Source organism: Mustelus asterias, chromosome 15, assembly GCF_964213995.1.
Source record: "Mustelus asterias chromosome 15, sMusAst1.hap1.1, whole genome shotgun sequence".
NCBI classification, from domain to species: Eukaryota; Metazoa; Chordata; class Chondrichthyes; order Carcharhiniformes; family Triakidae; genus Mustelus; species Mustelus asterias.
The window spans coordinates 5,852,930-5,865,912 of NC_135815.1; the positions used below are offsets into that span (position 1 = coordinate 5,852,930).

At 45.7% G+C, this 12,983-nt stretch overlaps 1 protein-coding gene across 1 annotated transcript in view; it reads right to left on the bottom strand.

Annotated features, from left to right (window-relative positions):
* Window positions 1-12,983, bottom strand: part of aig1 (androgen-induced 1 (H. sapiens)) — a 117,000-nt gene that overhangs the window by 8,880 nt on the left and 95,137 nt on the right. The window contains exon 5 of the mRNA XM_078230635.1: window positions 111-274. Within this exon, the coding sequence (XP_078086761.1) occupies window positions 111-274 (164 nt within the window). The remainder of the gene's footprint in view (window positions 1-110; window positions 275-12,983) is intronic.

The window sequence follows — 12,983 nt, forward strand, 5'->3', positions numbered from 1 at the left end:
TTTGGTCAGCTCAGAGTGGAAATATACCATTACTTAGTGAATCATGAACTGGCCTCTTGTGTTTTGAACCAAGAGGATTGAAACAAGGTCTAAGCAACAGCAGTACTTACATCTTGACTTGTCCCAGATGAAGCTGTTTAATATCTCCCCCATCACATAAAACACATTGATAGCAACCAGTGAAGCCACAAAGACAACAATCTTCAGGAAGTTTGACAGGTAGTCGAGCAGTGGATAGACCCACATTCCCGTCACGTGGTGGATCCAGCAAATCCTAGGAGAGGGAAACAAGGAAACGCACACAGTAAAGCCTTCCTGCATGAATGCACACTGCTGCCTCACAGCGCCAGAGATCCGGGTTCAATTTCAACCTCGGGTGACTATCTGTGTGGAATCTGCGCATTCTCCCCGTGGTTTCCTCCGGGTGCTCCGGTTTCCTCTCACGCTCCAAAGATGTGCAGGTTAGGTGGATTGGCCAGACTAAATTTCTCCTTAGTGTCTCAAGATATTTAGGTTAAGGAGGTTAAATGAGTAAATGTGTGGAGTCACAGGGATAGGGCCTGGGTAAGATGCTCTGTTGGAGAGTCAGTGCAGACTCGATAGAGTCACAGGGTGGGAGTTTTTGGCCGCATTCGCCTCGAAACCGGAAAATCCCACCGAGGCTATCGGACCTTACCATGGTCTGCCCTCATGATTCCCGTGGTGGGCAGAACTGGAAAATTCGCCCCATAGAGTCATTGGCTGGAATTTTACCAGCCCGCCCGCCACGGGAATCGGAGTGGGCGAGGGGCGGAGTATGGGAAAGTCCGTCAAACTTGGGTGGGATTTTATGGTTTTGGGATGAGCGAGGCCGTAAAAACTTTCCCATAGAGTCATACAATGCAGTAAAGGCGCTTTGGGCCCATCGAATCTGCACTGACAATATCTACCACTAAAGGCACGCGAATTCCATTTTCCTGCACTTGGATCATATCCTTGAATGGCCTCCTTCTGCACTGTAGAGATTCTATGATTCCAATGACAAGCAATGGTGAAGGACTGCTGCCGTCCCAGTAATACAAAGTAAAGCTTCTCCTGCCTGAGGCTGGCTCCAGGGGAAGGCATCGCGGATTCACCCTAGCTCAGGCCCGAGTTAAAATACAATCAGAGTACGGGCATTGCAAGTTCAATTGCAGCTGCTGGAAGCTGAAGGAAAAGCTTTTTTGGGGGAAACAAAACGAGGAAAAGTGGTATTTTTCAGGGAAGCTACCTGAGGGCTTTGGCAGGCTGTATGAAAATATCAAGGAATTAAACAGATAGATCTTTCAAAGGGCCAACCCAGGCAGGGCAGGCTGAATGGCCCCCTTTTGTGCTGTATCATTCAATGATTCAGTGGTAACACAAGGAGAGAAATGTAGTGGAAACACCAGTGCTCCTTCTGAAATGGTGCGAATCCAGCTTCAACCTTTCCAACAGCAAATTAGCTTTGAGAAGCCATCTCCAGCTGACCAAACCCAAATATTCGTCATGTGGCAGAAGTAGAACTTGAGAAATATGCTGTGGGAACTGATATGAAGATTGTCTGCACGAAAATTATTATTTTTTATTATTGTCACGAGCAGGCTTACATTAACACTGCAATGAAGTTACTGTTAAAATCCCCGCGTCGCCACACTCCAGCACCTGTTCGGGTACACTGAGGGAGAATTTAGCATGGCCAATGCACCTAACCAGCACGTCTTTCAGACTGGAGGAGGAAATCGGAGCACCCGGAGGAAACCCACGCAGATACGGGGAGAACGTGCAGACTCCGCACAGACAGTGACTCAAGCCGGGAATCGATTCCGGATCCCTGGTTCTGTGAGGCAGCAGTGCTAACCACCGTGCCACCCATCAGACACCATCAGCACAAGTTTTGACCTACCTGCGAAAAGGAATTGATGAGAGAGGGAACCATTTTGCTGCTGGTGGGGAGAAGGGAGAGCAGAGACGGGGTTGTGGGTGATGCTTGGTCAGGATAAGGAGACATCACCTCACAATCAGAGCCAGGTCATGCAGGAGTGAAGTTAGGAAACAATATTCCATTCAAAGGATGTTGGAAGTTTGAAACCCTCCAACAAAAAGCAATTGTTGCTGGGCATCACTTAATACTTTCAGATTTGATAGATTTTTGCTGCAGAAGGGTATAAATTAATGTGGAGCCAAGCCAGCTGTATGGAGTTATGATATAGGTTCACCATAATCTCATTGAATGGGGGGTAGGGTTTAAGGGACTGAATGGTCTTGCACTGCGAAGCCCCACTATCCACTGATTTCCTTCACCATGAAATGGAATGTATCAGCTGTCTGGTGAGTGTCCGTGCCCTTAATGGAACCTCACACAATTAGGGATCATACTTGTCTATCTTCAGATGCTAACTCCAACCCAAGAGCTGGTGCATTAATGGTGGATAACCCTAATCGCAAACCAGTGTACAACCTTTGCTGACGTTTTGGAGGACAAGAAGGACTTTGTCATTATCCGTGCATGATCATTGCCAGCACTTAAAACAACTAACTCTTGGGTAGTAGCAGGGGATGGGAATGGGACACAAGCCACTCAGTGCAACTCAACAGGGAGATACCAGTCAGAGACTGGAGTGTCTCCCAGCATGGGGAAAAGAAAATCAGATAAAGTTTGCATTCATACAGCCCCAGGATATCCCAAAACACTTTGCAGCCAAATACAGGTGTTTGAACTGTAGCAGCAGTCAATTTGCTCACAGTTATCCCCCACAAACAGCAATGAGACAACAACCCAATAATCTGTTTTAAGTGATGTTGGTTGAGGGATACATACTGGCTTCAGGATAGCAGAGAGAACTCCTCTGCCCTTCTTTAAAATATCACCGTGGAATCTTTTATGTCCACCTGAGAGAGCAAGCAGGGCTTGGTTTTAACACCTCCTTCAAGAGACACAGCGCCTCTGACAGTGCAGCACTCCATCACTACTGTGGCAGCTTAGATTTTGTTTTTTTTAATTTATTTTTTATTCATTCGTGGGACATGGGCATCACCAGCATTGCCTATCCCTGGTTGCTTGAGGGGAGTTGAGAGTCAACCACATTGCTGTGGCTCTGGAGTCACATGATGGCCAGACCGGGTAAGGATGGCAGATTCCCTTCTCTAAAGGACATTAGTGAACCAGATGGGTTTTTCCAACATCGACAATGGTTTCATGGTCATCAGTAGATTCTTAATTCCAGATATTTTTTATTGAATTCAAATTCCACCATCTGCCGTAGCGGGATTCGAACCCGGGTCTCCAGAGCATTCGCTGAGTTTCTGGATTAATAATCTAGCGATAATACAACTAGGCCATCACCTCACCTTGTTCCTAAACCTCTGAGGTCCCTGGATTGGGATTTGCACGAGTGTCAGCCTGGTGAGGGATAGGAATACAACATCCTGAGCCACAGCCAATACCAGAGTGGTCAGTCTTTCTTGAGGTATCGATAAGAAATGTGGACTGGCAAACTCAAGAGTAGGCAGAGGATTACAGGCAGCCTTGGAACAGTGTGTAGCAGTCAGACCTGGAACACATGAGCCTCACCAGTAGCTAAAGTTCAGCTGGTCAGTAGCTATATTGAGAACCTCAAATACAAACCCAGCATTTCTACTGTGTACATGTGCTGCTGTTGTCGTTTGACCAATGGCTCAGGAGGAATTTCACCCTGAGCAACATTTATAAGAAGAGCTTCTTCCATGAGTTGCCCAAGACCAAAAATTCTCCAGTGTTGGGCTGCCAACTTCCCAGCATTGTCTTGGAATTCATCTCATAAAGAATCTCATTAAGACTCGTCTCCAGGCTAATGCTGAGAGCAACCTTCATGAAAAATCATCAGAGTATTAAAATAATTGTACATTTTAAAATTTGTTTGCAGAAATAATTGGGAAGGCAATGGCCTAATGGTATTATCGCTAGACTATCAATCCAGAAACTCAGCTAATGTTCTGGGGACCCGCGTTCGAATCTCTCCACGGCAGATGGTGGAATTTGAATTCAATAAAATATATCTGGAATTAAGAATCTGCTGGTGACCATGAAACCATTGTCGATTGTCGGGAAAAACCCATCTGGTTCACTAATGTCCTTTAGGGAAGGAAATCTGCCATCTTTACCTGGTCTGGCCTACATGTGACTCCAGAGCCACAGCAATGTGGTTGACTCTCAACTGCCTTCGGGCAACTAGGGATGGGCAATAAATGCTGGCCAGCCAGTGACGCCCATGTCCCACGAATGAATTTAAAAAACATAGTGGTGTTGGGAGGCAAAATAGGCTGCCTGGCCAAGTGGGGCAGTTGGAGGCAGGAGGTCATGTGATAAAGGTTCCAGGAGTATGACCGGCCAGAGTCGGTGATCCTAATTGGGCTCATTAGCGAGGTTCAGCTTTCTCGTTTCCAACCAGATCCTACTGCCTCACTGAAGGGTGGATGTAAAGTTAGATTCATTGACTGGGACTGAGATCAAATCTTAACAGACCAAACGGTGCACAGGCACATCTTCAGCTGGCCTTCCAGTGAAATAAACTGAAAGCAAGACTCTGCTCTTTGCGAATTAAAGTTTTCAGTCTGGGCTAACAAGCAAGACGTCTAATGCCTGTTATATTCTGCCCCGCGCCCCCACCAAAATACAATGACAGGAAGTGTGTCGATTCAACACCAGTTGTGAATGAGATTGATAGAAACTGTGTAATACTGTGGGTGGCAAGTTCATGTGTGAGGCCACACAACTATTGAAGCCATTTGTCTCTGTTTATTGGTGTAATAGTCCACCTCCTCTCATGCTGTTATCCCCAGGTGTTGTTTTATTCAAACAAATAAAAACACAATTTAGCTTATCCATGGTTCGCAGAAATCCATTTTCCTCCCACGTATGTTGTGTCACAGCCTGGCAGACTCACCTTCAATCTGCTGACTCCAGCAATACATGAAGACCAGTTGAATCTGGAACAGGTGGAGTTCCCAATCTCACAGCTCTCATTGCTTCTCCAAAAATCATGAGAGTTGTAAAACTGGGCTGCCGATTCCTTATTCTCCATTATTCGAGTATGCGTGTTACGATTCGCAATCTCTCCGTGTCAGTTACTGGAGGTGAGCAGCATGCTAATTTGGTGTTGCCATATCATTTACACGATTGCAACTTTGACCGAGCAACTGCCATGCTCAACACATGTTAATATCACATGGTGCGGCCAGCTTTCTGTTCTTAAAGGCAGTCTGTCCACCTGAAAGGAATGTTGGACTGAATAACGGCTACTGAATGCTATTGCTACAATGCTAAATGAGGGGAGTGGAACACCAGGGAAAGAGAGGGCTCCATGCAGGATAATAGATGCAATGCTGGATGTCTTATTGGTAAAGGAGGGAAGGCACCTAGAAGAACAAGGGCAGCAGCTACATGGGAACACCACCACTTGCAAATCACACACCATCTTGCCTTGGAACTGCTCCCTTATTGTGGCCGTGTCAAAATCTTGGAACTCCCTCCCTAACAGCACTGTGGATGTACCCACACCACATGGACTGCAGCAGTTCGAGAAGGTGGCTAACTACCACCTTCGCAAGGGGCAGTTAGAGACGGACAATAAATATCGGCCTAACCAGTGACATCTCGATGCTGTGATGGGATTAAAAGAAACCAGTGAAAGCAGTGTAAGTGGAGTTCCCTGAGTTGTAAGATGTTCCACAATCTCAGATAAAACACTAATTATTCACTGCCTGAGCGAGGCCCTGTCTTTCTTCCCCGGTGGTTCTGATGCCCCTTCGCAGCATCTGATATACTCGCCATGACATTCGGAAGAGCTACCTTAACATGAAATGATGTCAGTGAGATTCCTTGGCAGCTTTCAGGCTCCCCTTTCCCGTGGTTAATGACAATAATTCTCTCCTGGAACACAGAGGGTATGCACGCCTCACCAGTTTAGAGTTCTATTCTGGAAAGAGCAAAAGGCCTTCTTCATCTAAACCCATCATACGATTAATGATTAAAGAGCAAAGATCTAGCCTGACACAAAACCTTTCACTAACTATAGTCCAAAGCAAACGTCCTTAATTCACCATGTCCGTGTACAAAAGATTTATGAGCACAAAATGTGATGCCGGCAGGGCAGAAACACTTGAACGAGTAGATGATTAACTTTTCGTCAGAGGTTTTGTCTGATTGGTAGGCGAACTGTACAGTACATTCAGGAGATAGTTGCCAATAAAAGTTTAAACTGTTTCCTTGGTTCCTGAACTTGATCTCATCCGTGCTTCAATTCCCTAGATTTATCCTCCCCCATCAAATCCATTGGGCGACAACCAGACAGAAACACAAGGGAGTAACTGACTTCATGGCGGTGGATGTATTTGTTGAAGTTTAGGATAGGAGTGTGAGCAGCAGTTAGCTCTGTGGTACTCGTTTAGCTTCAATGTGTGATTTTTTTTAAAGAAACCATACTCTCTATTTTCTGCTCAACCCCTCATGCCTTCTTGAAGCCATCGCCCCTTCCCATCAGCAAAAAAAAACATCTGGCTGCCTGCTTCCCAACATTTGAAAAGTGGCAAACCACAGCTATACTTTGCCAAGCATAATCATAGACCAATAATGGAAGTCCATGCTTGCCAATTCCTTCTTAAGGCATGGTACCTGAAGAGAGAGGACACCCAAATAGAATCCCTACAGCGCAGAAAAAGGCCATTCAGCCCATGGAGTCTGCACTGACAACAATCCCACCTAGGCCCTATTCCCGTAAACCCACACATTTACCCCGCTAAGCCCTCTAACCTACGCATCCCGGGACACTAAGGGGCAATTTAGCACGGCCAAGGCATCTAACCCGCACATCTTTGCTCTGTGGGAGGAAAACTGGAGCACCCGGAGGAAACCCACGCAGATGTGGGGAGAATGTGCAAACTCCACGCAGACAGTGACGCAAGCCGGGAATCGAGCCTAGGTCCCTAGAGCTATGAGGCAGCAGTGCTAACCACTGTGGCACCATGCTGCCCCAAATGTGGATGTCTCTGCAGAATGGTTCTCAGTTTATAAAGTTCTTTTCTGTGTTAGAGCCATTACATCAATGCACCTTGTTGGCATTACTATTTTTGAAAATATCTAGTTCATAATTCATTTGTTTTAGAATATAACTTTTAGATTTGGGAAATGCAGTTTATACTGTAAAAAACTGGGAGAATCTGATTGATAAACTGATAAGCAAAGCTGGAGCAAATGCAATTCAAACAAGCTTGAATTTAACTACAGTTAAAAACTAACATATGTGAATTTTACAAGGTCAGAGTTGACAGAAAACAAAACTTAGCCAATAGATGACCCATTTCTGGGCCTCTTGGTTGAGCCAGGGTGTCTATCGATATTTCCATAAAAGAAGCTAAAAACTACCAATTCTGGGAAAGAGGGTCGTAAAACTCCATCAGAGATAGAAATTAAATCAAAGTGTTGTGTTGAAGGTAAAATAATCTGCATTTAGGTTTGAATCTGCACAAAACATGCCACATTGTCATAGAGATATTGATTCAGGAAAGAGCCTTGATTACAAGCTGTCTTTATTTAATTGATCTATGTGTATTTGCTGACAGATACAAGTGATTCAGTTTGGGAAACAGACAGGGGAATTTTCAGTTTTGTTGTGGCGCAGATCAATTAAAGTTTCAAAGGTGTTTTCTCTAACTGGCATGGCTAATAAGCCAAAGGGCATCCTGTCATTCCAAAGGTGCAGATTAGATACAATCAGTATATCAGATCAGACATAGTCAGAGTGGATGATGTAAGAACATAAGAACATAAGAAATAGGAGCAGGAGTAGGCCATCTAGCCCCTCGAGCCTGCCCCGCCATTCAATAAGATCATGGCTGATCTGACGTGGATCAGTACCACTTACCCGCCTGATCCCCATAACCCTTAATTCCCTTACCGATCAGGAATCCATCCATCCGCGCTTTAAACATATTCAGCGAGGTAGCCTCCACCACCTCAGTGGGCAGAGAATTCCAGAGATTCACCACCCTCTGGGAGATAGGTAAGGTTAAGCATATTCTGAATGTGCTCAAGCCACTTCCAACCTCTCTCATATTAAGATGTCAGGGAGCAGGTGTCTTGGTCACCTAGATCGGGGAGAAGGAGGATTGAATAATGTGCTCAATGCTGCTTGATGGGATATGACTGAGAAGGAGAAGAACCATGGCCTGAAGACTTGGTCCAAGGGAGGGCCCAGTAAGACCTGGAGGGTGAGGAGGTCAGATCAATCCCACGGAGGTGACTCCAATGACCACGGGTCTGTTGAATACGCCGTTCCTATCTGGAGATGAGCAAGAGACAAGGCAGTGCGTGTCTAAAGCTTGTCAAGAGATCTGGCAGGTCATGTCTGCCATGTTCTGCAGGAGCATCTAATACTCATGGACTGGGAAGAAATTCCCTCCCAGTGTCCCTGAAGGTCACCACCGCATTCAATGAATTTTGCCAGTGGATCATTCCAGGGATGCACTGGGGACTATGCGGCATCTCACAGTCCTCAACACAAGTGAAGTCAGAGCTGGGAGCACACAGGTTCTGCTGATATTTGAGAAGGTGGAGGAGATAGGGGAATGCACAAGTGGTTAGTGTCTTGGAAATGGAGATTTACTGGAGATTGCAGAGATGAGAACATAAGTTCATAGGAGCAGGAGGAAGCCATATGGCTCATTGAGCATCTCCTCCACTTAACAATCTTCTCCCTCAACTCCACTTCCCAGCCCTATCCCCATATCCCTCCATTTGTTTAGTGCCTGAAAATACAATGAACTCAGTTTCAAATATCCTCATCAACTGAACTTCCATCACTCTCAAAGATTCCCGATCCTACAGCAACAAAGGGCACGCAGGGACTTATAGACAAGGATCAATGTTTGGGAGAGTCAGACAGCACATGTCCTGTGGAGTTAGAAACCTTGGTTATAATACTACCTTGACTGCCCTTCAAAAATTGCTGAATTTGGTTTAAAGCATGTTGGAACTTCCTGAGGTTGTGAAATTAAATAAATAGAAGTTTTGATGAGTTAGAATCATAGACTCCCTATAGTACAGAAGGAGGCCATTCAGCCCATTGAGTCTGCACCACAATCCCATCCAGCCCTATTCCTGTGACCCCACACATTTACCATTAATTCCCTGACACTGGAGTCAATTTAGCTCGACCAATCAACCTAACCTGCACATCTTTGTGATTGTGGGAGGAAACTGGAGCACCCGGAGGAAACCCACACAGACATGGGGAGAACGTGCAAACTCCACACAGACAGTGGCCCGAGGCCGGAATCGAACCTGGGTCCCTGGCGCTGTGAGGCAGCAGTGCTAACCACTGTGCCACCATGCCGCCCAAGTTGAATGGTCTTCTCTTGTTTAATGTGTTCTCATGTTTTTGAGTTTTGGAAACTGCAGTGATCACTTACACTGCTTCAGCTGTAAATTGGTAGTTTGAAAACTCAATCCCCAGATGAGATATTCTTGGCAGGACTGCCTGGTTGAAATGGTCTCTTAAGATGCAGGAATGCAGTGAGCGCGGCAACGTGCAGGCTCGGTGTTTGTGTTGTAACCTGCCACATCTATCGCAGTTTGTGCAGTGACTGTTCTGGGTGCCTGGAGCATTCTCACAGTGCTGCTTAATTAAACACTGAGACCCTTAACATCCTGTAAGACGTGAAGTGAAAATCAGATCAGAACCTGTTGGCAATCGGAGGTTTATTTTTCTCTCTTTAACTCACTGCAGGCGCTATGCTTCTACTCAAGGTTTTCTAGCACAGCTAACGTCTGCTCCCCTGCTAATAGAGTCATAGAGTCATAGAGGTTTACAGCATGGAAACAGGCTCTTCGGCCCAACTTGTCCATGCCGCGCTTATTTTTTTAAAAAAACCCTAAGCTAATCCTAATTGCCTGCATTTGCCCCATATCCCTCTATACCCATCGTACCCATGTAACTGTCTAAATGCTTTTTAAAAGATAAAATTGTACCCGTCTCTACCACTACCTCTGGCAGCTTGTTCCAGACACTCACCACCCTCTGTGTGAAACAATTGCCCCTCTGGCCACTTTTGTATTTCTCCCCTCTCACCTCAAACCTATGCCTTCTAGTTTTAGACTCACCTACCTTTGGGAAAAGATATTGACTATCTACCTTGTCTATGCCCCTCATTATTTTATAGACCTCTATAAGTTCACCCCTCAGCCTCCTACGCTCCAGAGAAAAAAGTCCCAGTCTATTCAGCCTCTCCTTATAACTCAATCCATCAAGTCCCGGTAGCATCCGAGTAAATCTTTTCTGCACTCTTTCTAGTTTAATAATATCCTTTCTATAATAGGGTGACCAGAATTGCACACAGTATTCCAAGTGTGGCCTTACCAATGTCTTGTACAACTTCAACAAGACGTCCCAACTCCTGTATTCAATGTTCTGACCGATGAAACCAAGCATGCCGAATGCCTTCTTCACCACTTTGTCCACCTGTGACTCCACTTTCAAGGAGCTATGAACATGTACCTCTAGATCTCTGTTCTGTAACTCTCCCCATGGTGCGGGTCAGGTCAAATGTCAAAAGGCAGAGGACAGAAAAGCAAGAGCGAAGCAACAATTGTATTTCTTGGAGAGATAGTGATATTCCAATCTTCTTCCCACACCTAGTGGTGCACCATGACAGACTTCCATCTGTTTCCATAGCTAGTGATTCCTGCAATAGGTTGCTGATCTGTTGCCTGCATCTTATAGCTTGAGGGGCGCTACTCCATATCAAGCGTGGCTAACCAGGAGTCTCTCCCGCTTTTACACCAGCCATTGGCGTGTTTGGAAGGATTTTCCAGGACGACGCTCAGGGCAGAATTTTCCTGTCCCGCCCGCCACAGGAATCATAGCGGACGGGACAGGACCGTGCAAAGATCTGTTGACCTCGGGCGGGATTTTCCAATCTTGGGATGAGTGTGCCTGGAAAATCCCATCAATCTATTTGGCCATGTTATGAACATCATTTGGCCATCAGATCCTGGGGTTGGACTTGAACCCAGAGCTTCTGGCTCAGAGGCAAGAAGGCTAATCCACTGTGCCACACACCCTCCTGGTTCCAATATCACCGAGTTGTTACATACTTGTTCCTTTGAAATTGAAGGATTGCGTTTGAGGAACATTTGTTCGTGTTTCCCGCTCCTGCTTGATGCAAAAAAAGAACTTGCATTTGTTTGGTCCCTTTGAGGGGCAAGATGACCTACTCCTGCTCCTAGTTTTTATGTTCTTTATATCCTGACAATGCACCAAAATGCTTCACAAGTAATGAAGTTATATTTGAAATGCTGTGGCCGCTACGTGGGAAAAACACAGAAAATCCCAAAAACAGCAAATGAGTTGAATGGCCAGTTAATTTATTTTGATGATGTTGCTCATGTGAAGAACATTGGCCAGAACACCAGGGCCGACACTTCGATCATACATGGAAACATAGGAAAAAGGAGCAGGCCATTCAGCCCTTCGAGACTGCTCCGCCATTCATTCTAATCATGGCTGGTCCTCCATTGCAATGCCATACTTCTGCACTCTCCCTATTCTCCTTGGCATCCTTAGAGTCTAGGCCCAGAATCTCCTGCTCCCCGCCCTCCCCCCTCCCAGGCTCTCTCCTGCCCTTTTCCCAGCAAGTTCTCTTATGGCAATGTGAACTTCCAGCCTCACAGAAGCCAATGGCAGTTTGCATGGTTAGCCTGTCCCATCTCCTGGGGTTGACTTCAGCCGGACCGGAACATCCCACCAGCGGGCCGGACCAGAAAATCCCGACCCACTGCAACTGGATGGATCCCGATCCCTACTTAGCCATTTTGACTTGGAATGATAGCTAGAATTGCTTCTGCTCACAAGAATTGTCTTCCACGGATGCTCTAATATTAAATGTTATCCTAGTTTGCTCAGAACTATTAAAATGTCTCCACTGAAATCCTTTAAGCATTTCACTTTAATCTATTTATTTCCACTTATCTACTTATTTCTTTCTTCAATGTATTCAGTGACTTGACCTCCACAGCTTTCTTTTGCAGCAATTTCCAGAAGTTCAGAACTCTCTGCATGAAGTCATTTCTTCTCAGCTCAGTCCCAAGTGGCCTACCCTCTATCCTGAGACTACAACATCTTGTCCTCGAACCCCTAGTCTGGGGAAACATCATCCCTGTATCCAGCCTGTCCAATTCTGTCAGAATTTTAAACATTTCAATGAAGTCCCATCTCATTCTTCTAAACTCCAATGAACACACGCCTAGTCGATCCAATCTCTCGTCATACAACAATCCTACCATCTCAGGAATCAGTCTGATGAACCTTCGCTGCACTTGCTTCACTGGCAAGTATTTCCTTTCTTAGGTACGGAGACCAAAACTGTGCACCATCTCCTTCGAAGAGATCCATGGGATCATTTTGCAAATGGCGGATTACAAGGTCACAGGTGACGGCAAGGTCAAGTTAAGCTGTGGTTCTTTCCATGTTGGAATACGCAGTCAAGTGTCTCAATGTTAATAGGGAAGGCACGAGGGAGCCTGATAGCAGCTGGTGAACCTAACATGGTCAGGGATTTATGGCGGGTCCATATTTAAATAAAAGAATAAAGCGTCTCTCATCAAAATAGGCCAATGTTTATTTGGAATAAAAATAGGCCAAGCTGACATCTTTGGGCCAAATCTGAATGTTGAAAATAGGACCCCGCTTCCTCCCTACAGGTGACCCACTCACCTCCCCAAAAGAGTGGGGTTACAACTGGAAGCACTATCCAATGGGATGCCCGTTATTCCAGTCCCTTGCCTTCATGCTGGCCCACTGGGGGCAATTAAAATCTCCTGAAGCTGTACCCCGACATGGGTTAATGTTTTCAAGAGAGGGAGAGATAACAATGGAAAAGGCATGTTTGTGTTTGCCTGCTTGCTCTGCACCGAAAGCTGGGCTGACTCATCCTGAGCTGCTGCACCTTGA